This window comes from Schistocerca gregaria, chromosome 3, assembly GCF_023897955.1.
Source record: "Schistocerca gregaria isolate iqSchGreg1 chromosome 3, iqSchGreg1.2, whole genome shotgun sequence".
NCBI classification, from domain to species: domain Eukaryota; kingdom Metazoa; phylum Arthropoda; class Insecta; order Orthoptera; family Acrididae; genus Schistocerca; species Schistocerca gregaria.
Genome location: NC_064922.1, coordinates 281,838,351 through 281,863,411, shown reverse-complemented (window position 1 = coordinate 281,863,411; position 25,061 = coordinate 281,838,351). Strand labels below are relative to the sequence as shown.

The 25,061-nt window shown below is 38.0% G+C and overlaps 1 protein-coding gene across 2 annotated transcripts in view; it reads right to left on the bottom strand.

The window, feature by feature from the left end:
* LOC126355628 (E3 ubiquitin-protein ligase Ubr3) overlaps positions 1-25,061 on the bottom strand; it is a 259,907-nt gene that overhangs the window by 107,463 nt on the left and 127,383 nt on the right. For both annotated transcript variants that reach the window (XM_050005991.1, XM_050005992.1), the window contains exons 11-15: positions 16,672-16,853; positions 15,729-15,868; positions 11,578-11,720; positions 11,232-11,398; positions 7,078-7,327 (exon numbers count right to left, since the gene is read on the bottom strand). In XM_050005991.1, coding sequence (XP_049861948.1) covers positions 7,078-7,327; positions 11,232-11,398; positions 11,578-11,720; positions 15,729-15,868; positions 16,672-16,853 — 882 coding nt within the window. The remainder of the gene's footprint in view (positions 1-7,077; positions 7,328-11,231; positions 11,399-11,577; positions 11,721-15,728; positions 15,869-16,671; positions 16,854-25,061) is intronic.

Sequence of the window (25,061 nt, the reverse complement as noted above, 5' to 3'; positions counted from 1 at the left end):
AGACTTAGAGAAAGCTTTTGACAATGTTCACTGGAATATTCTCTTTCAAATTCTAGAGGTGGCAGGGGTAAAATACAGGGAGCGAAAGGCTGTTTACAATTTGTACAGAAACCAGATGGCAGTTACAAGAGTCGAGGGGCACGAAAGGGAAGCAGTGGTTGGGAAGGGAGTGAGACAGGGTTGTAGCCTATCCCCGATGTTATTCAATCTGTATATTGAGCAAGCAGTAAAGGAAACAAAAGAAAAATTCGGAGTAGGTATTAAAATCCATGGAGAAGAAATAAAAACTTTGAGGTTCGCCGATGACATTGTAATTCTGTCACAGACAGCAAAGGACTTGGAAGAGCAGTTGAACGGAATGGATAGTGTCTTGAAAGGAGGATATAAGATGAACATCAACAAAAGCAAAACGAGGCTAATGGAATATAGTCGAATTAAGTCGGGTAATGCTGAGGGAATTAGATTAGGAAATGAGACAGTTAAAGTAGTAAAGGAGTTTTGCTATTTGGGGAGAAAAATAACTGATGATGGTAGAAGGAGAAAGGATATAAAATGTAGACTGGCAATGGCAAGAAAAGCGTTTCTGAAGAAGAGAAATTTGTTAACATCGAGTATAGATTTAAGTGTCAGTAAGTCGTTTCTGAAAGTATTTGTATGGAGTGTAGCCATGTATGGAAGTGAAATGTGGACGATAAATAGTTTGGACAAGAAGAGAATAGAAGCTTTCAAAATGTGGTGCTACAGAAAATGCTGAAGATTAGATGGGTAGATCACATAACTAATGAGGAGGTATTGAATAGAATTGGGGAGAAGAGGAGCTTGTGGCACAACTTGACTAGAAGAAGGGATCGATTGGTAGAACATGTTCTGAGACATCGAGGGTCACCAGTTTATTATTGGAGGGCAGCGTGGGGGGTAGAACTTGTAGAGGGAGACCACGAGATGAATATATTAAGCAGATTCAGAAGGATGTAGGCTGCAGTAAGTACTGAGAGATGAAGAAGCTTGCACAGGTTAGAGTAGAATGGAGAGCTGCATCAAACCAGTCTCTGGACAGAAGACCACAACAACAATGACATGGTGAAACACTATTTTCTCTAAACCGTAGTTCTTAAAGAAGAAAACTGAAGGACCGATAAACTAGATACACCCTTAAATGGGTTTATTACTAGTTCTAAAAGTAACTGAAAGATGATTTGAAAATATACATGTAATGAGAAGTCATGTTCCTCATCTCCAATTATGTAACTGTTTATGATATCACATATCCCCGTCTAAAATGGGGCACACTTAAATCTAATCACTGTAGAGAACTCAAGAGTTAGTTCAATGAGTCAGCATATTATTTTTGTTCTTTAACACCCACAGTTGGAAAAATAACTGTTTTTCTATTATCATTCTGGTATTTCCTTTTGTTAGTCTGTGACTGAACCTGAGGTCTTTCACTAATCTGCATGGGCTGCATGTCTAATTGCTGCATACTTCGAATTTTGTGCTTGGACTCAATTCTTCTTACAATTACTAAAAACAATTTCGTAATTTTGTAAGATATGCATGTAGAATTTGGGGAGGAAGAGAGTCTGCAAGTTTATTCAGTATTCCGTAACTGGCTGAACCCACACATTAATGATTAGATCCCACACAGCTTCCAAATCACAGTGATGTTGATTGCTATATTTTATCTGTTTTCCAAATAGTCCTAGATTAAGATCAGGTGATTTAGCAGGCTAACCCTGGTGTGATAGGAAGTCTTCATCAAACCAGAAATGTATGAGGTGCGATCAGAAAGTAACTGGAACTTTTGTTTTTCTTACACTGAATGAAAGCTGCTAATTCTTGAGAGTAAGCTGATATTTTTAACAAGAAATGACGTTAAATAATATATTTATATTGGGACATCACTGTCAGAAAACCCTGACTTATGAACAAGGGTCAACAAGAGGTTCGTGAACTTACATCACTTATTGTCTGAACTGTCCACTGTAATACTGGAAGGCATATGATTTACATAAATAAGGAACAGGAGTAGCCCCAGCACTGATCCCTGGAACACTCCCCATGTAGCTGTGCCCCACTTGGACTCCACATCGTAGCATTTCCCATTACTGTGGAAAATGACCTTTTGCTGTCTGCTCTTAAAGTAAGGGGTGACCCAATTGTGAGCTAACACCATATTCCATAATGGTACAAATCCTGAGGTAAAATTTTTGATCAACGTAATCAGATGTGTTAGTTATATAAAAGACAGTGCATACTGTTCAAAATTTCTTTTTTAAATTCCATCCAGCACTGATAATTACGTATCTGGCTATTAGAGAGCATCAGGTACTACATTTGTAGCCTGGCCACCATGTTGTGGTTGAGGTGGTTGCCACTGGATATTGTATTAACTGTGTACAGCTTTTAATACTTGACAACAAAATTCATACTTTAAGATTCTCTCCTGTACTATTGTTTAGGCAATGCTTCCAAAACAGGACTGCTTTAGCAATCCTGTGCTTGACACTGAACTTAGCGGCTCAAAGTGAAGAAGAATGTGATGTTGCTTCATTAGAGACTAAGTGATGATAGTTCGTTGGTTAAGCGATACATGCTCGCCAGTTGTATGAGATAAGTACATTCACTGTGTCCAAACCAACTCCTCCAATATTTATGTTAACAGAAAACTATTGTGAAATACGTGGTTATACTTCATAGGTTCCTTTCAGATTACGCTGATACTATAGCTCCCTACTTAGCACTCATATACAACCGCTCGCTCACCGATAGATCTGTACCTACAGATTGGAAAATTGCGCAGGTCGCACCAGTGTTCAAGAAGGGTAGTAGGAGTAATCCATTTAACTACAGACCTATATCATTGACGTCGGTTTGCAGTAGGGTTTTGGAGCATATACTGTATTCAAACATTATGAATCATCTCGAAGGGAACGATCTATTGACACGTAATCAGCATGGCTTCAGAAAACATCGCTCTTGTGCAACACAGCTAGCTCTTTATTCGCACGAAGTAATGGCCGCTATCGACAGGGGATCTCAAGTTGATTCCGTATTTCTAGATTTCCGGAAAGCTTTTGACACCGTTCCTCACAAGCAACTTATAATCAAGCTGCGGAGCTATGGGGTATCGTCTCAGTTGTGCGACTGGATTCGTGATTTCCTGTCAGGAAGGTCGCAGTTCGTAGTAATAGACGGCAAATCATCGAGTAAAACTGAAGTGATATCAGGTGTTCCCCAGGGAAGCGTCCTGGGACCTCTACTGTTCCTGATCTATATAAATGACCTGGGTGACAATCTGAGCAGTTCTCTTAGACTGTTCGCAGATGATGCTGTAATTTACCGTCTAGTACGGTCATCCGAAGACCAGTATCAGCTGCAAAGCGATTTAGAAAAGATTGCTGTATGGTGTGTCAGGTGGCAGTTGACGCTAAATAACAAAAAGTGTGAGATGATCCACATGAGTTCCAAAAGAAATCCGTTGGAATTCGATTACTCGATAAATAGTACAATTCTCAAGGCTGTCAATTCAACTAAGTACCTGGGTGTTAAAATTACGAACAACTTCAGTTGGAAGGACCACATAGATAATATTGTCGGGAAGGCGAGCCAAAGGTTGCGTTTCATTGGCAGGACACTTAGAAGATGCAACAAGTCCACTAAAGAGACAGCTTACACTACACTCATTCGTCCTCTGTTAGAATATTGCTGCGCGGTGTGGGATCCTTACCAGGTGGGATTGACGGAGGACATCGAAAGGGTGCAAAAAAGGGCAGCTCGTTTTGTATTATCGCGTTATAGGGGAGAGAGTGTGGCAGATATGATACACGAGTTGGGATGGAAGTCATTACAGCATAGACGTTTTTCGTCGCAGCGAGACCTTTTTACGAAATTTCAGTCACCAACTTTCTCTTCCGAATGCGAAAATATTTTGTTGAGCCCAACCTACATAGGTAGGAATGATCATCAAAATAAAATAAGAGAAATCAGAGCTCGAACAGAAAGGTTTAGGTGTTCATTTTTCCCGCCCGCTGTTCGGGAGTGGAATAGTAGAGAGATAGTATGATTGTGGTTCGATGAACCCTCTGCCAAGCACTTAAATGTGAATTGCAGAGTAGTCATGTAGATGTAGATAGCAGCACAGAAACTAAAAAAAGAGAAGACGTCAAGTTCCACGATATCTTAGTCAAAGTCCAGTGCACTCGGGATTTTATTACTGGAGATTTAAAAGTTACCTTTAAATGTCTATACACAATGTCATTCATTATGTGATATTTTTCATTAATAAAAAATATTATTTTTGGAACATAATTTGAAAAAAGTCATTAAATTAAGGGGTTAATAGAGGCGATGAACAGAATTGGCCATGACCCAAGTGAAGGAACCTTCACAGTATTTGCCTGAAGTGGATAACCACAAAATGTAAATAATGATGGCTTAGGATTTGAATCCTCAATAAGAATCTTCAATAAAAATTAAGTGATTAGTTATTACATTCCGTAATTAGGTTCTTTCTGTAGAACAGACACATACTGATGCCCACCAAAAACCCTTGTCAGAATATGAGACTAAGAAACACTGTGCACACACAAAAGACCACTCAATATTTGATATGATTGTGGAGGAATCAGAAAATATAAAAATCTAATTTAAAACCTTGAAAATGCAATGCAAATTATTAAGAGGGAAAATTGCAATGATACAACCAAGAGGAGTATGATGGATCACTATGATAAAAACTGAAAAACTTTCCAAATCCACTCAGAAATCTTTATGAGTTAAAAATAGAAAATTATAAAAGTAGAGTAGACACTGAAGGTAACTGACCAAGACTGACTCATAAAAAGAAGCAAGGGAATAACTGAGGTAAGTAGATTTCAGATGAGGAAAAGAAACTGTATTAACTGTAAATGGTATTAATGGTAAGAGCTCGATGGGTATGGATAGATAAATAGCAATATTCCTCCCACAAGATGTTTTAGTTCATAACACAAGGAGATGAAGCACAGTTACCTGAGAAGATGCAAAGTCCTGATTAGATTTCATTTTCCTTTAAGACACACACACACACACACACACACACACACACACACACACAGAGAGAGAGAGAGAGAGAGAGAGAGAGAGAGAGAGAGAGAGGAGAGAGAGAGAGAGAGAGAGAGAGAGTGGGGGGGGGGGGGGCGCACGCACAGCTTAACACTCTACCCACCACATTCCCATCATTGTAACATAGAAAACTATGTTCATTCAAAACCTGTCACATATTTCAAATTCTCCTTCCCTGAAAACATTGTGAAACTACCAAAAACTATGTCCTGGTCTTTCCTGATCAGGAAGAAAGTGTAATGATATTTAACCCTAAATTTCCTGTATTTATTCATTCCCATCAGCAATGTTTTCAATTTATTGTGCTACATATAAGGACTGGATTTGTTAGGGTAGTGAATCCCTTATTATCTCTATTAGTTTGCCAATGTGCTTCTCTGCAGGCACGTTTCAAAATAGTTAAGGATTTTTGTACAGTTCAAAGTCTGTCTCTCTGCCTTGTAAGGTGATGAGTGCAGCAAAGTTAAAGTACTTTTCTTCTTCTGCTTCCATGTGTAAGTCACTTGGAAATGCACAAGTTTAATCTCATCGTACTTCGCATAAATCATATGTTTACCATCACTATTATTATTAACAGAGCTAATGAAGGACATTTTTAACTGAATATGTACACCAAACATTTAAGCACAAAATAACTGTCTCTGCTCCAGGTCATCATCGCCAGGAATAAGAAACATCAAAATACATCCTTCCCACTCCATCCATAGTGGTAGTCTGCCACCCATTCGCTCAACAAAATATTCTGGCCCACCTATATGCCACAGCTTCACTCAGACCATCATCACTTTGGTCATATCCCAGTGGAAGAGCCAGGTTCAACAGCTGTACTATGCATCCACCTGGCACTTCCTAATCCAGTCCAGACATCCTATCCCATTATAGGCAGTATCACCAGCGAAAAGTATTGTCATATACCAGTTCTACTGTAACTTATGGATAGCCTTTTATCTGGACTACCAACACATTGTCCATCCAAATGTATGATCAACAGCAAAGCTGACCACTCAGAGGTAGAACATCCCACATGTTCAACTTCAATAGTTGCTTAAACCATCTAACTCTTCCTTCCCTGCAAAATTAACTTTTCTCATTTAAATAGACATCAATAAGACAGGCTTCAATCCTGTAATCCTCCGGGTCTAAATGTTTGCTTGCCCCCGCCTTACACCTTGTTCCCCCATTCCTGTTCCCTGCTTCCCACCTCACACACAAATCTACACTCTAAAACTTTCCTCTCTACATTGTACCTCTTCCTCTGACCCATCTCACCTTTTACAAACCCACTTCTTAACCTAAATATGTGCCATGTACAATTCCTCTTGCCACTACCAGGGTCCTAACCAGTCACCTTCCTCATCTTGTGTACCAATGACCAGTCGATTGCCTATCTACATGATATGAGTAGTTAACTCTATTCATTCCAGTCTCTCTCTTAGCACTTAAACTGTATCTATTACAACAAGCAGAGCATGATGAAAATGGTTACAAGATCATAGATTTACATGAACCTCTCAAGAACCAATAAGAAACAAATTCATTATTTTATGAAATCACTTACTTTGAAATCAACTGTATAAATTAATAATTTAGTTATTTTCTATGTTCCTAACCAAGTTAACTGAATATATTTAAGTAAAAATAATTAATAGTCACATTTCCTACATAAAAATTAGTATCTAAATAATAACTTAGCATTTAAAACTGTAAACCCCCCCCCTCCTCTCTCTGTTGTTACCTGACAAACATCAAGATTTCATAAGCAGATAACTGCCCAGCTTTGTATGTGTATTCTCTCTGCTCTCTAGCAAGACAGAATATTTTTCTACCTTTAGTTGGCTACAGAAAACATTATTAGCAATGAATACTAGGACTTGTTCTCTAATGGCTAGAATGCACCCACCAACATGCAATACTCTCCATGGCTTAATGCAAAACATATTTCAAATTTGTTTTATGAAGTGATTTGAAGCATACCTGTGACTGTTGATCTTCATGTTCAGCAGTGACAACTGCCATTTCCAACAAGTAAATTACAATTGACATGACATGTTCAGATACGGTGTGACCAACAACTGCTTTATGCAACACTACAAATGCTGCAGAATGAAATACGCGTGATCGTAAAATTTTGCGGGGATCTTCATATGCTTCATGGCAAGGTGCTGGTTCTCTGAATGGTGGCCAAGGAGTACTTGCAGACTTCAGTTTTCCTGCCTGGTGAACACTGAAATGTAAAGTGTATACATAATAAGAAATGAAACAAGAATTATGTTCAGTAGAAACATAACTTCCAATTTAAATAATAATAATAATAATAATAATAATAATAATAATAATAATAATACACATAACAGCATATACAAATGTACTGCATAGAAGGAAAATGGCAATGCACAAATAAATCTATTAGTAGCTGTACACGATATTTAATCTTGCCAATATTATTCAGGTTTTCACACAGCATGTGGGAAATGGTTCTCTACAAGCTCTAAATGATGGTATAATATCTAAAAACTTGTTTGTCATCTTCATTTGTGACGCTTATAAGCAACAGCAATGGCAAAGAATAGACTACTGTGGGTCTTCTACCAGTGTGACTAAGTATATCTATTAATATCTGATCAATCTTCTAAGTCAAATACCAAACAAATCACCTCATTTTATACAACATGGGACTCATATAAGAAGTCAAATACTGAGTCCCTAAGTAGTTAAATGCCAACACTACACATAACATTCTATAAATGGACTGAACACTAAGGCAGCAAATACATACTGCAAAACTCAAACATTTAGGTTCATAGTGTGGCTGTCAGGTATACAGTGAAATGTAAATTGTGTAAAATTTATACATACATGTTGAAGTAATTCGTCTTTTGCTTACGTTTGCCTATCAATTTAATTACAACTGCTATTTTATTAAAATGCTATACTGTATATGCATTCTTGGTAGTTTCATTAGTGTGGTGGAAAATAAATAATTATTTTTACTAGAACCCACAATTGGTGATATTGATGCGATAGCAAGTACACAATAATCACTCCCATCATGATTTGAATTTTACTGCAGCAATTTAAATACTTTTTTGTTTTTATGGCAAACTCATAGAACGACACCACTATGGAAATATGACATGCGCCAATGAAAATACCACATATACAGTTTTTGCAAGTGAAGTCCCACTCTATTATCAAAAATATTAACAATGAGATTATAAAACATCATCATGTTTTGGGATTGTTTGATAGCTAAGATGCTGAGCTGATTTCAGATTACATGTCCAAATTTTAACAGCTTCTCAAACACAGACTTTCAAGTCTTACCAGAGAATTTGAAGACTCAGAGTTACACAAAGTTAAAAAACTGCTAACCACAATGGAAATATGAGGCAAAAAGCCAGCTACTTTGGTCCAAGGGATGCGAGCTCCTGCCAGAATGCAAATAACCGACGATTTTTTTAAGAACTATATTTCTTCAACTATTACCAACCAACGCACGTTCTATACTAACAGTTAATCAAGATTTAAATATTGATGCAGTGGTTTCTATGGTCAAAATCATAGAGATTACAATGCCCAGTCGGTTTGCATATAGTATGGAAACTGTTTCGTCTCCATCTCAAGATGAGAGACCTTCCCATCTGGAACTAACAACCCAGATTCAGAAACTACGAATGAACTGGAACACGGATCAAGGAGTATGTAGAAATCACTACGTCATGGACTAAAACAGCCTGCCGGTATCATCACAAATTTAAACAGCATAAAGAAATGCACACTGCCATGTTCCTTTACATCTCAACAGTCTGCGAACATTCAGACAGAAAATTAGAACATTCAGATAGAAAATTAGTATGCTACTCACTTGGGGCGGCAGAAAGTGAGGAAGCTGAATAATCTAACCACTTGTTCGTAACAGATCATAACACACATCTTTGATTGTTGGTAGATTCCAGAGCAGGTGTTTCTGTACTGCCAGCAGCAGTTCAGAAACAGCAGCTCTAAATTGCAAACTGTTCTGTAATACACACATATGGTGAAAGGCTACTGAACCTCGAAATAATCCTCTCATGAAGGTTTCCATGACCACTTCTTCTTGCAGAGGTTTGTCAACAAATTATTGGTGTTGATTTCTTCAGTCATTATGGTTATGGTCTATTGATTGGTTTTAAGCCAAAAAAGTTACTCAACTGAGAAATTTTTATTGCTAGTTTTGGCTCCGTAGATGTACATACAGACAGTTCAGAGTTTTTGATTGACTCACAGCATAAATATCAAGACTTGCTAAAGAGATATCCTAACACACTCACAGAGAAATCAAATTACAATTCTCTTGAAGTTAATGTGCAACACACAATCAAAACGGGACATCTAGGCGTATGCAACTGCCGGCAAAAAAAACTTTCAGGAGATGATCAACCTTGACACATGCTGTTTGTCTGAAAGCTGCTGTTCTAGCCCCCTCCACCTCATTCCAAAGAAATATCGCACTTGGCATCCCTGTGGAGACTGCACAACTTTAAATGCTGTCACAGTGTCAGACCACTAGCCAATTTAAACATTTCAACTGTCACCTCTCCAAGAGAAAGACATTCTCTAAAGTTGACCTTACCCATTTCTGTTGCAACAAAAGGTGTGCCTAAAATAGATGTCATAACACCATTTGGACGTTTCAATTATTTGAAGATGCCACTTGGGCTACACAATTTAACACAAACTGTCCAGCATTTTATTCACAGCTTTTTGAATGATTTGCCTTTTTTGTATTCCTGTTTAGATGACATTCTTGTTGCTTCAGCATCAGAGGAAGAACATATAATGTATCTGCAATAACTCAATGGCTGGATATATACCACCTTCACATTGACATACGTAAATGCATTTTTGGAGAGGAAAAGATAGCAATCGTGTGTTATCAAAGAGTTTCACCATTAGAAGAAAAAGTGAAAATAATCAAGGACTTCCCTCATACTAAGATAGTAACTGAATGAAGTTGATTTTTTTAGGACTGGTGAATTTTTACGGATGCATGCTTCCACGTACTGTAGCAATCCAACAACCTTTAACTTTTGCAAGAACACCAAGAGGAAGGATGATTGCCCTGTTACTGATGAAACAGACAAATTGTTCAAGAAGTTTAAAGAAGAACTATCTAATGCAACTCAGCTTGCTCATCCCTCAACAGATCTTCCCTTGCTTGGACTATGCTATAGGTGCTTCTTTACACCAACTGAGAAAAGGAACAACTAAACCACTTTCATTTTTCTCCACATCTTTCAATAACACACAACACAACTACAATATTTATGATTACAAATTTTTGGCAGCATATTTGGCAGTCATACATTTTGGTTATCTTTTGGAAGGCATAGAATTCACAATATGCAGAGACCACAAGCCATCAACATTCGCCTTTAAACAGCACCCAGAAAAAGTAACACCCTGGCAACTGTGCCATCTGGAATTTTTGTCAGTCACTTCACCACAGATATTCAATATCTTCTTGGAGGAGAGAACATTCCTGCTTATACATGCTCCAGAGGTAGTGGACATCATGTTACAAGCTAGGATTTCGTACACAGACATAGCAAAGTCACAAAGCAGTGAGCCAGAACTGATCAAAGTGAAGAATCCAGAGTCCTGTTCCTAAGTGCTTATAAAAATAATGCTACACTTCTAAGTGTTCTGATGCAGACCAATGCTTCATTTCATAAAGCGAGGAACGGTAAAGAGCTGCAGCATGTAAAGTGTGATACATGTAGTACTCACACTGAAAGGACTCACCATACGTAATTTTGCTAAGATAGCTGCTTAAATTTTTACACAGACAAGAATGTTTAATTTAAGGACATAGGCCTTCTATCTCTATCAGGCAGCCACATTCTTGGATTCCAAACCACTATCACAACATTTGCCACATGATGCCACCACAACCACATCTCTCTAAAACACAGTGTCAAAGCACAAATGCAATTGCATTCAATCACAACAGTGGTGTCTAAAACACCTCATTATTTAGTACATACAATGTGAAGATGGTGCATGTCAAGTGAATAGCTGTTATAACAAGACTATAGTTTCACATAACCACATAAAACATAATATATCAGACTCAGGGTTGTACTTACTAATCGCCAAATCGATCCATAGAGGTCTGAAAATCACGACGATGAACCGCACGCAGCAACACATGTATTGGATCGTATAATTGTTCCCACACTACTGGTCTAGGTACGTACATCCCCTGTTGCATGTGACCACTAGCCTCCAAGTTGGGTGCTTTGTACTCTGCCACCTGTCAAAGGGTTGCATTGAAATTTTATTATAAAGTTTTTAATCAAGATATATTAATTACTAATATGTGTTTAAAAGAGAAATTAGAAACAACAGAAACATTCCATAATTATTTTAAATTAAAACCAAATCTTACAAATCAGGCTGTCACTATCTCAATTATTGAAAATAAAAACTCACTTCTGCCAGAACAGATTCAAAATCACGGCTCTGAGCAGTTCCACATCTTTCTGGCATGAGTTCTATTAACTGACTGTGAGTTTTGTCACCCATGCACAATAATGTTACCATTTCCAGTTGAGACAGAGAGGCATCAGGCAAACCTGTGAACCAAGAATTTATGATGTAACTTCTACACAAAATGAATAAAACAATTAAATAAAAAAGATATATCACCTTCCCCCCTTATGTTGTGTACCATCCACATCGTCATGCAACACTTTTTTTATTTACAGTGTGCATACTAAATACATACATTTCTCAATTAAAAGATGCATTATGTTTCTTAAATGTATGAGTCTCACTTCACAGAGTTTCAAATGTAATACTTCCTCTATCTTTAATTAAAGCTACACAAAGTAGATTCACTGTAATAGTAGAAAAGCTAAATCATTTCTGGTGGAAGATTAATTTTATCAGAACAAAGAATTTATTCCCTAGCACAAATGTAGAAGATGGTGGATTACAAGGTGCCAAAGTGAATAATAAGAAGATTACTGTGTTCCATAGAAACAGATTGATGAAGATCTCAAAGGTTATCAACTAGCTGCAGTGTAATTAACTAAGTTAAACAAAAAAGAAAAATACATTTGTCGAATCCAGTCATTATACCCTTTTGTCAGCAATGAAAACGCAGAATGTGTCCTCCCTGAAACAACAGGTGTCAATAAATTCATTACAGCAGAAAGCGTCAAAAATTTGCCCTGTATACTACAGATTTGAAAATTCCAAAGAAATGAAAATACAAGGGTGCTGAATCTGAACTATAAGGTGGACATAGAGGGAAGAGAAATTTTGCAAATTTGTAATGTGACATGACAAAACCACTGCAAGTGAAAAATTATTTTCTTCTCTTTATTGACACTCAAGCTATCAGTCTAGTCAGTGCCATCATAAAGTCTTCTGAATACACAGGCTACAAATCGTGACTCATATCCTGCCTGTCCTATAAAACAGTGACATAACTTTGTCTGCAGATGTTTTCAAGTTGTTCTTGGATAGGGCTGCCTATATTGCCACCTCATAAGGACTCATTCGTGGTGGGAACATTCCTCATTCCTGCAAACATAGTTATAAACATTCTAAGTGTCTAATGTTGGTTTAGCAGGCCATAGCGGATCTGCATATGGATATTTTTCTGCTGGGTAAGTATTTACATTATCCACCTTGCAATAATCCCACTTTTCAAACATATTTTCCATAGTATTCCAACTGATTTTAACCCTTTCATTAGCACCCTGTAGTCTTGCAGTAAGCTTTGCTAACACTGAATCACCAGGCCCAGGATTCGAGTTTCAGCCAGTTTGGGGATTTTCTATGCTTGTGACTGGGTGTATGTGTAGCTATCGTCATCATCATCATCATCATCATCATCATCAACAACAACAACACAAGTCACCAAAGTGGCATCAAATAAAAAATCTTGCACTAGGCAGCAGAATTTCCCAGGATGGACTCAGGGCCAGAATGCTATACATATTTCATTCCATTAACCCTTTTACAATCCACTGTCAGATCATTCCCACATAATGGTTTTACCTTCAACTCAGATGACATCAAATTTACTTGATCTTTGTAACTGTTTTTTGCAGTCACCATTTGAACATGTTTTCTTATGTAGTACCTAAGAATTCAAACAGATAGCTCAAACAGTATGCCCTACTTCACAGTACGCCAGATGTTTTGATGCCCGCAATTGATAAAATGTTTGAGTTGTTTTACTTGTATGAAAATGTCATGGAGAATAAATGCAAATTATAATGATATCATGACATATTTTATAGAGGAATAGTAAGGGTAAAGGCTAGTCAAGTGTCGAGAGTGAGCAAAAACCATTCTTCACATTTTAGGTGATGTATATCCCAATAAATCATAAGTTAGTGATGATGAGGAAGAAAGTGACACTAATGGACTATCTTTTGCATTTTGCTGGAAAGTTTACTGTGACTGTACTCTCATGAGGTTCCTAAAGTCGACTGGACAAGAGATATTTACACTTGCTCAAAGTGCTCAGCTAGCAATGGAACTGGAATATGTTTTGCTTTCTATCACTGAATGAACTTATTACAGAAATTGTTATAATTGCAAATATATTTACAACAGAAAAAGACAGAAGGTGATTCCCCTAGTGAAGCACTAGATGGCAAGTTGAATGATGGTTTATCGGAACAAACGAAGGTCCAATTAGTTGACTATTTTACAAACAACTGGCTGGAGAATATCATATTCTTCAACAGTGTTAATACATATATTTCATACTGCATCTATTTACTCATTTACCCAAGGGGAAACAAGACTGATAGTGAATATGCTGATTATCAATGCAAAGAGCTTTATATGTGAATATTTATGAGAGCACAACAGGTTTTGAAGACAGGCCTCTGTTCAACTGATATGATCCAAAGTAGCCCAAAATTATGGTTTTCAAATCTGTTCTTTAATTATCAAAATGGCTGCATCTATTTTTCTAATTCCTCTTTGCAACAATTCAACACTTGAAAGTACTACTCATACTGATTTGACATTAGTGTATTAAACAGTTATTCATTTGGAACAAGCTCTGCAGGCATACACAGGTGATTCAGGCTATTACGTCAACACAAACAGGTTTCAAAAGAAGACCAAAATTTGCTCCGAATTGCATAAACCGAGAGGGCATATATGATGGACAGTTATACCATTAAGAAAGGATACTGTTACAATGTGATGAATACTTTTACTCTACAAAAAGTGTATCTATCAATCCAATATGCATATTGTATGCTTGTCATCCCTTGAAAGAGATTTAGTGACACTTGAATACATTCTTTATCCCCCCCAAACATTTTCTCACTGGTTACGAACAAACTCTCATTCCAGTTTGGGTAATGTACAATTATCTTAGAAAAACACAATGTTTATGGGAAAAGTGGACATAATTCATCATTACTGTGGATATAAACTTACAAGAATGTCAAACAACAAATGGTGGAAAAAATATTCTTCTAGTTTATGTAAGTTTCCAATTTTGAACAGTTATTTCCTTTACACCTTGGATAAGACACAGAGGAGGAAAACGAAGGACACATCTTTCTTGCAGAAGAAATCTTGTAGTTCAACTTGCAAGTAACATTAAGGCCAAAAACTCGAGGAAGATGGGAAGACCATCATCTTCCAAAGCTTAGGAAGTCTGAATGAACAGGTATATTTTATAACACTCAATAAAAACCAGTCAATGGCAGATTGCAATAAATTAAATAAACAAATAAAAATTAAAATAAGAAAGTTGAAGACAAAAAGTATTCTGTCTCTCATGGCAAGCAGCTGGAATCTAAGACTACCTCTGTTGACATTGTTTTAACAAAGACTTTATAAAAATATTCATACACAAGAACACAGTTATTACAGTATTATTGTAATAAACAACTGGTGTTAAAGCCTTATGGCAGGATTAACTTTTCTGCTTTCTTCTTTGAAACTGTCACACCATTACATGTATCATCAACATCCCATAAAAAATAAATAAGGCTGCCTGGCAGTATTCATTTGTTAGAAAAACTGAAACAAAGTTGGTTGAGCTGGATAACACAGATCCTTGGCCACAATCTGCTAATCAACACACAGTACACTGCACACAGTGATAACTGAAGAGCAACACCTTTAAAGTGGTTTGGCAGATACATTCTTTCCACTACTATTTAAGTGTATAATCTGGCACTCTATCGAGCACACACACACTCTACAATTTTCATACATTTTTTTTAAAATGCCTACGTATATTACAGGGTGTAATTTGTTCATCAGTTACGAATTCAATGCTCCAGGCCTGTCCCAAATTATCTTGTATGTCACATGCCACATTAATCTGTAGCATTTATGAATATGATAGTCTCCTCTGACTATCTCTAAAGTCAAACAGCCTACGTCTTCACATCCCTTACAGCTGATTTATTTCGCAGAAACATGATAATTGAATAATTGTCTATTTGGTGGCCAGTACAATTTTGCCACATACAGTGGTTTAGTTTTTCATATGGTTCGCATTAACTACTTAATAATTGTTAGTTAATTCTGAAAAAAAAAAAACACTTCCCACTACATGTATCTGCATGAGTTTTAGATTTAGTACCTACCTAAATTAGTTCTAATGCTTGTCAGAGTAGCTAGAAAAGTCATGCAACTTTCTAGCATGGGTGCATCATGTTCACCGTCAACGTAACTGTTATGACATGCCTGGAAAGGTCCTAGGCTCATCCATTCCATAATGTGGAACCTAAAAATGATGGACAACAGAGTCTGGTTAGCAACTGACAAGAATGAAATGTTCACATGCAAAACCCTAGCTGAATGACGATATGGAAAGATACAGCTTTCTGTACATAAAACAAAACTGTCAATAGTAATGAATACACTAGGTATTCACAAAACATCTACACATATTATAAAATCCCCTGCTTCATTTTTCAGTATATACATGTATGCTAATCTCAGGAATTACTATCGGTATCTCGATATTGTTTTCACTAACAGATAACTGATTAACAAAGAAGGTTTGTGTATATAAATTATTACTACTATGCCAGAGAAGTTGTCTAGCTTTGGAAACTTAGTGCCATCTATGCAAAGCAGAGGGGGTTGCTAGTTCAATATAAAGATTCTAATCCACCTGACATTTCTAAGAAATAGTTACCAGCAGGAATGCAAAATAGATTCTAACAGAGATTTGTCTCTCCATGAAAGTAGGAAATTAACTCTTACAGACAATACAGCACAACAATAATCTAAATGAAACTTCCTGGCTGATTAGAACTGTGTGCTAGGTCAAGATTTGAACACAGGACCTTTGCCGTTTGTGGGCAGTGCTCTACTGTCTGAGCTACGAAACATGACTTACAACCCTTCGTCACAGCTTTAAGGTTCCAAGTTCGAGCCTCAGTCTGGCACACTGTTTTAATCTGTCAAAGTTTCGTATCTGTGCACACTCCACAGCAAAGTGGAAATCTCATTCTGGAATAATCTAAATGTACAGTATTTAAATAGGAAAAGTCTCTAGGTAATTCAAAGGCAGATACTTACTTTTCCAACACTGTCATAAGGAAGTTTTCAGGTGGTAGCTGTGTTGCACATATCTGCAACAGGTACAAGTCTGCATCAACCATGGAATTACAGAAGTTGCACTGGATGTAAGTCATTGCTTGTCCTTTTATCTGGAGACCATTACGAACCCACATGCCACTCAAAATCTCATAAAATGCAACCTGCAACAAATTATGAAGTCCATTAGGCAAACAGACATATAGAAATATCAATTCCAGTAATGTGCTCATTAATTTGTATACAATTACATTTTAAGTAAATAGCACATCATACAAGAATCGCAGCAGTTATTATTCCTCCCCCCACCTTTTCAGTTTCCTGCAGTTCAGGAATGCAGGAGTGAGCTATGGGAAATGGATAATCTCGAACTCTGAAGTACCCCACTGTCAGTAGTGGGAGGAAAAGGGTGCTTATATCATCCGATAGTAACTGTCACCCACTTCAGAAGCTATGAAACTTACAGCTTTCAGAACAACAAGAAGCATTCTAAAGAAGATACTGCCAAGTCCTGATAGAGTGGGTGCATATGAAAACATATCCATTCTGAGAGAGGCAATCATGAGCCCATGGCAATGCACCCGTCAGCACGCATACTGCGTACAGATGAACTGTCAGTGAGGCACATGTTACAGATTTGTATTCAGAATTCCACCTGTATAAAAAGATGTTGGTTCTGCAGATCAAAAATAAGGTCTTAACACAATGAGAAGATTTCACTGTGTTTATGCAAGTGATCTATGAACATGACCTCAAAGTAATAATATTTATGAGTGGCGATGTGCAATTCCATCGAATGTGTCTTAACAAAGAGAACTACTGTTTTCTGGCATCTGATCAGTGCTGTGAAGTCATGAAAGACCTCTTCATTCCCAAGTTTGACTGTATAGTGTGTCAATGCTGCTACTGATGTAATCAGGTCTAATAATTTTGAAACAGTGATTGTGAACTTATAATTTTACATAAACATGCAGAACACATTCTTTCTGCCAGAACTGAAGAGACAATGGATAAATGTGAAGAGAGGGGCAGAGGGGCAGAGGGGCAGAGGGGCAGAGGGGCAGAGGGGCAGAGGGGCAGAGGGGCAGAGGGGCAGAGGGGCAGAGGGGCAGAGGGGCAGAGGGGCAGAGGGGCAGAGGGGCAGAGGGGCAGAGGGGCAGAGGGGCAGAGGGGCAGAGGGGCAGAGGGGCAGAGGGGCAGAGGGGCAGAGGGGCAGAGGGGCAGAGGGGCAGAGGGGCAGAGGGGCAGAGGGGCAGAGGGGCAGAGGGGCAGAGGGGCAGAGGGGCAGAGGGGCAGAGGGGGGGTATACTTGAGAGAGCATGTCCACATTAAAGGAACTCACAGTTAATGAAGCTGAAAGCTGCCATTACTGAAGAAGTGGATTTGGTTGATTAATGTCTGTTGGCCCAAAGTTGTGATTCACTTATGTCAGAGAGTTAAAAATCTACTCTAGAGAATGGAAGCCACTTGGAATATATAATTTTTTGTAAGTGACCACCTAAGTCAAACAGAAGGTGTTAACTTTTGACTTTGTATAAATACAAATTCTCTCTTAAAATCAATATACTACTGTTCATTTGGAAACCATATGTTTCCAGAGGCACTGGAAGTTTGTGGTGCAACTACCTAGAAGCTTGTCATACTAGCATCAGCAGCATATTTTTTTAAAAATTTTTAAATGAACACAGCACAATTCGACTGTATTATTTAACTATGGCCCAGGTTTTGGTCTTTCACGCAATTTTCAAGTGATTGAGTTTATGTCATTAACATATCTTGCAGGACATCATGCTCAAAACTGGCTATTAATTAAGAAAAATATACACTGCCCACGAAATGTGAGATGTAAAATCATCATCTTGTAAAACTGTCAGTAAATAATAGTTGGAGCACATCAGTTTGATAATACACAACAATATAATCAAATCGTGCTGTGTTCATTTAAAAATATTGTACGACTGTTGGTCAGCAACATCAAAAACTGTTCATCAGCATATTTTTTGTGTGCCTGACTCTGTGCAGAAAACAAAGACTCTTTCTAAAAGCTTCTCCTGTCAGTCCAGTAGCCTCGTGTTAGACTGTACCTACTCCTTCAGACACATGGAGCACATTTTTCCATTGAAAAGTACCAAAATGGTCAAAGCAGTCTGAATCTAGACTTTCCAGAACAAACTTCAGGACTGTAACACTGAAGCATACTGTCCAATTTGAGAATCCCCCCCACAATGATAGCCATGCGAGTTAAAAGGTAAATACAGGATATTTAAAAGTTTGTTAAATGAAAATATATTTACTTTACAGATGGAGAAAGTACCTTCTCTGTCATTCCTATTGCCTCCAAATAAGAATGAGCAATTGACAATTTTTATGGATACTGAGAAAACAAAGAATAATTTAAAAGGGGTATCTTTGTTTGGATGTGCCATCCCATCATTACTTCCAGGCAGAGGACACCAATTAAAGTACTAACCTCGACATAGTATTATTATTAAATGTTATATTATAAGCTTTTTAAATATTTTAAAATACATCTTAGATCTTTTTGTAGGAAATAGTTTTCTGTCCCTATTTCACCTGAATCCTGTTATCAAGGGTTATCACTAAAATTCAAATATGGCACAGGTCCATTATGGATTATATACCAGATTCTTGATCTTGTCAAAATTAACAAAATATGCCTCCTTTAATAGAGAGTGGAGGGAAATGTGGATCATAATAGTCTCATTTATGTATCAGGCTAAACTTCTTTATGCCATGTTTTACTGCATAAACAAGACACAGTCTTTGTCACTGTACCAGGCAGTATTCGATACTGAAACAAATGTGTCCCTTGTCTCGACAAAACGATTTTGACACTGGAGCGCAAAGAGAATACACTGATGCTTCACTGAAACAGCACACTGATTAAGCAACACCATCTATGTGGCCTTCGAGACAGTCTATATTGGAAAAAAAAAAAAAAGTCTTAAACAGCACCAAATAGATTACATGTATCTGTAATGACTTCATGTGTTCCAGGTAGAGTTGGTTCTGGCTCACATGGGAGAAGTGGCTGTTGTATAGTAAGAATACATTGTGGTTGCTTCCTTTTTGAAATGGCTTTCGTGACAGCAGAATCGATTTCTGGCTGCCTCGGTGAGAATATAAAGAACTACAGGTTCTAACTGACCAGACAGAAGGAAACATCAACGGCAGAGTACAATTTAGCCACAACTGTCAATACTAGAGTATCCTAATTTTTTTTCCAATCATTACTTGGTAAGAGTGAATGGGTGCTGTGTACTCTTAAGAGCTCCGCATATAATGGGGAGTAGGAAGCAATCTGATGAAGCAAGGACGAGAATGTGTGAGAGCAAGATAATTTCAAAGGTTTTCTGACATAGAGGCAATGTGCTAGAATCCTTTTGTGTTCCTCTTTCATAGCAGCAATTCTGGCAATGTACTGAGCTGCCACTGTGGCTATAAGCCGTATAGTGTCTTTTACATTTAGTATCATGTGAGACCTAACATACATCTGCCAAGGACCTATTGTTGGTGTTTACTAAATTGTTGCATCTGCCAGAAATCTATAATTAGTATAGGTATGTACTGCATCAGTGCCATGACAGTTTGTCACAAAATATTGATTACTAGACAAAATATTGATTGCTAAACACATCAGTACAAAAAATATTAAAGGAACTAGCAGACAGTAAGGGGTTAAACAGAAAGCGTGGAGGACATTAAAGACAGTTGTTACAATATTTTAGGAACTTTAATACGCAGTTTTTTCATCGAATAATTGCCTCCAAAATTCAGGTGCGTTATATACTCGAAATTAATATAAAAATATACAGTGTTTGATTTAAAATTCCAGCCAGTCTTAAAAATGGCCATATATTCAATGCCGCAGCAAACCTTTCTCCATCTGGCAACACTGGATTCAACTGGCAACAGCAGTGCACCGATGCGACGAACACTGCGGGGATTCACAAGCTTGCTAACACTGTCTTCCTGTCGCTGGGGCATCACAAACCTAGAACTCCATCTAGCTTATGACGCCTCATTGCAATCTACGGCGCCAGTGAACTTGAAATGAAAGTTATTTGTGTTATCAGTTGCAGTACAATATTTTTTTAGTAACTAGTTTCGTAATTTAAAAAAATAAAGGTATTCGTACTATGCGAGCTATAAATTGAAAGTAAAAGCATATGAAGAACATGGTAATAGAACAGCTGAGTGGCATTTCGGCCTATCACCAACATAAAAACATTTCGCGGCTGGCGGGCTAGTAAAAAAAGAGAGGAAGACTAAATGTGCAAATAGACGACTGAATGCAAACTAGCCAAAACTAGAAGATGACGTCCTGAAATGGATTCAAGGACGTCATCAAAATGGCAGTCGAATCAATACAAAAAGGATTCAATTACGCCGCTCGTAAGCTTGCGCTTAAGTGGAACATAACAGATTTCAAGGGTGGACTTGGTTGGTACTACAGATACATGGGATTAGCATGCAAATCAAAAACAAAATCTCTAAAAATGCCGTGAGTATGAAGAAAAAATATTATCTTTGCATCGCTTCATTATTCAACATCGAAAGAAAACCACTGTTGAACTAAGCCATACAGCGAATATGAAAGAAACACTTCTGACATTTGACGAGACGAGTAATAGAACTGTCGCCACGAAAGCTACTAAAACTGTAAATCTAAAGACAAGTGGACACGAAAAAATGTACAACATTGCTGACCTTTGATGTTGTGCTGACGGTACTAAACTAAATCCAATGATCATTATCAAGCGCTAAACAATGCCAAAACCTTCTGAAATACCACCAGGTAGTGTTCACGTACATGACAAAAGGTAGGATGGAGGAAGCTGATACGCAATTATGGATTAACAGCGTGTTGATAATGATTATGTTTAGTATGTGGGGCGCTCAACTGCGTCGTCATCAGCATCCATACAAAGTCCCAATTATACCACAGTCCGTTTTTTATTCACAATCCAATTCCAGTCACTGTCACAAATGTCGCCCGGCCGGGAATCGAACCCGGGACCCCGTGATCCAGAGGCAGCAACGCTAGCCACTAGACCACGAGCTGCGGACATTAACCGAATGTGGTAAAGAAGGGAAGTTTTATCATCGAATAAGAGTTCTCTTCTTGTGCTTGATCAGTTTAATGATCATTTGAAAAAAATCTGTGAAAGAAAAACTGAAACAGGGAAGTAGTACGTACACAGCTTGCGGTTACTCCGTGAGGACTTACTTCACAACTGCAACCTCTTGATGTCTCAATAAATAAACCATTTAAAGTGTGTATGAGAGAGGAATGTAACAAACGGATGATGGATGAAACACAGCATGAATTCACGACGAAGGGAGCTTAAAACAACCTACAATCAGACAAGTGTGTCAGTGGATAAAACAGTAGTGGTATAGACTGAGGAACGATATTATTGTTAAAACTTTCAAGAAGGTTCAAACGACGATTTTCAGGGATTTTAAAGTTGAGTTCCGTTTTATAAACTATGAATTTTCTGTCTGACTTTGCAGTCAAATGATAAACATATTTAAAAAAAACTGCTTAAAAATTAAGGTGCATCTTATAGTCCGCAGCATCTTATAGTCCCTAAAATACGGTATCCCTAATACCAGAATAAAACATGACATTAAGATACATACAGTTATCAGTGCCAGTAGCAAAAAAAGGTACAATGAAAACATGAGACACAAAAACTTTGGCAGAGCTGTTACTGAAAATAATCTTCCGACTACACAGAATGTCAGGAGCATCCTGTGATGCAGAGAACCCGAAACTGAACTGACTGATGAAAACATAATGTGCCTGATGGGTCTACATTTGCAGCACTCTCTGCCACGTTGCTTGTTTACCTTTGAAGAACATCAGGAGAAGAATTCAACCCAGAAAGTTTTCTTGCCAACTGTGACGCATGGTGGAGATTCTGTAATGCGTATTACATTGATACTGTGATTTAGGGTGAATTATGTTTCACTGAAAGGAAAATAAAATGGTAAGGTCTACAAAACGATTGTGCGCAGCTACATTTTATTCAACGGGAAAGACAGTAGTTTCAAATGTTTGCAGCTTTCAAGATGGTAATGCCCCACGTGTATTGTCGGAAGTGTCAGACTGCTTTGACGAGTGTAAAGGTGAAACATCAATTCTTCGCCAGCCTCTACAACCACCAAATCTGAATATTCAGTCCCTATCATTTGTACAGCGAGAAATATATTGCGCACTTTTGTGTGTTGTATGAAATTAAATTGAGCGCTACATAGGTTCTATAATAGGGCTGTCGAAAAAACATCGTATATTAAAAAAAAAGTCGACTACGTTGGCAATACTTTTCCCCCCGGTATATAGATATCAAAATGGTAATATCGAGTGCCGATATTTTTATTTTGTGTTATACTTTTTTCACAATTTTCGATACGTATTTGTTCTTTTGAAACTATTGTCGAACATAATTTGAGCTTTCATCAGGGCCATTCTTTTTCTTTTGACTGTGTGAAGCAAGAATTCCAGTTGTACTGAGTTGTGGCTGTGTGAATGGAATAACTATTTCCGATGTGAAGAAATAGCACACCAATTGTGTTAAAAAGCATGTTTGTAGCGCAACTTCTTCACGTCGGCGTTCTTCAAAACATCTGCTGAAAATGATAACAACAATCTAAATGACAAGCCGTCTTTGCGGTGAGCGGATACGTGTAGGGGAAACGCTTATGTAATCGGCGCTCGGCGCCACCAACTGAAATTGCAACGTTTAGCTTCGCCACGCAGGTTTGACACTACAACTGTTTGGTCGCTGGCGTTGGCAGATATGAAAAAACAGTAAGTCGACATGAAGTCTTGCAGACAAAACCGATATGTGACAAAACCGAGCAAAGGACCGATTAGATACCTTTTATCGTGACACATGCAATTACCATTGTTAGCAAAGATGTTATCGGCAAGCGTGAACGTGCAACGTTTTCCTTTCAATTCTTGCTCAGAGGAGGCTACGCAGGCTGCTGGCTTGTTGATGTATGGAGTATACAGCTCTAAGACCAGTAGTATATTAATTTACAAGGTGAAGCTGATACTCTTCTGGGCAGGTACGTCGATATTTTTTTCCGTGACTTATCAATATTTTACCAGATATATCGATATTCAATGACATTTTTTTAAATATCGATAGATCGTATTCCCAATAGTTTTACAAATATCAACAGCCATATTCTATATCATTGATATGCACGAAGATTCAGACTGTTTTAGATATCTAATCCATCCCTACAAAAATATTCTTGTTTGAGGACCACAATGTTTAAGTAGCAGTGGGCTTAGTCAAGGTAATATGCTGCTACCTTTCTCCAATCTGAATGCCGGTAACAGACAGTTAAGGGGGGATCTAATGACTACAAAGCCTTTCACGAGGAAGTTCTTGGATAAAATGTCGTACTTTCGATGGTTACCTCCATCTGACTAACATTGGCGCCGGCCGGAGTGGCTGAGCGGTTCTAGGTGCTACAGTCTGGAACCGCGCGACCGCTACGGTCGCAGGTTCGAATCCTACCTCGGACATGGATGTGTGTGATGAACTTAGGTTAGTTAGGTTTAAGTAGTTCAAAGTTCTAGGGGACTGATGACCTCAGAAGTTAAGTCCCATATTGCTCAGTACCATTTGAACCAATAAACATTGGCATTTTATCCAAATTTGACATGGAAGTTCATGAAGAACTTCTATTCCTTGGGGATCTAATGTTTAATACAAAATTCAAACCGTGCTGCTGATCGATATTTTTACTTACATCGTAATAGATACGCGTTTGTATTCTTCTGTACAATTCATGTACTCCCTACAACAGATTTAAAAAGTTTTTGGAAGTAGCAAAGTTCGAACAAGTTACTTAAATTCTGGATTTGCCCCAAGCAATTATACACTGAGGAGCCAAAGAAACTGTTACACCTGCCTAATACCGTGTAGGGCCGCCAGGAGCACGCAGCAGTGCATGAACACGACGTGGCATGGCTTTGACTAATGTCTGAAGTAGTTCAAAAAATGGCTCTGAGCACTATGGAACTTAACATCTGAGGTCATCAGTCTCATACAACTTGGTTTAAACCTAACCAACCTAAGGACATCTCACACATCCATGCTCGAGGCAGGATTCGAACCTGCGACTGTAGCGGTCGCGCGGTTCCACACTGTAGCGCCTAGAACCGCTCGGCCACTCCTGCCGGCTCTGGAGTAGTGCTGGAGGGAACTGACACTATGAACCCTGCAGGGCTGTCCATGCATCCATAAGAGTATGAGAAGGTGGAAATCTCTTCTGAACAGCACGTTGCAAGGTACTCGACATATGTTCAATTATCTTCATGCGTG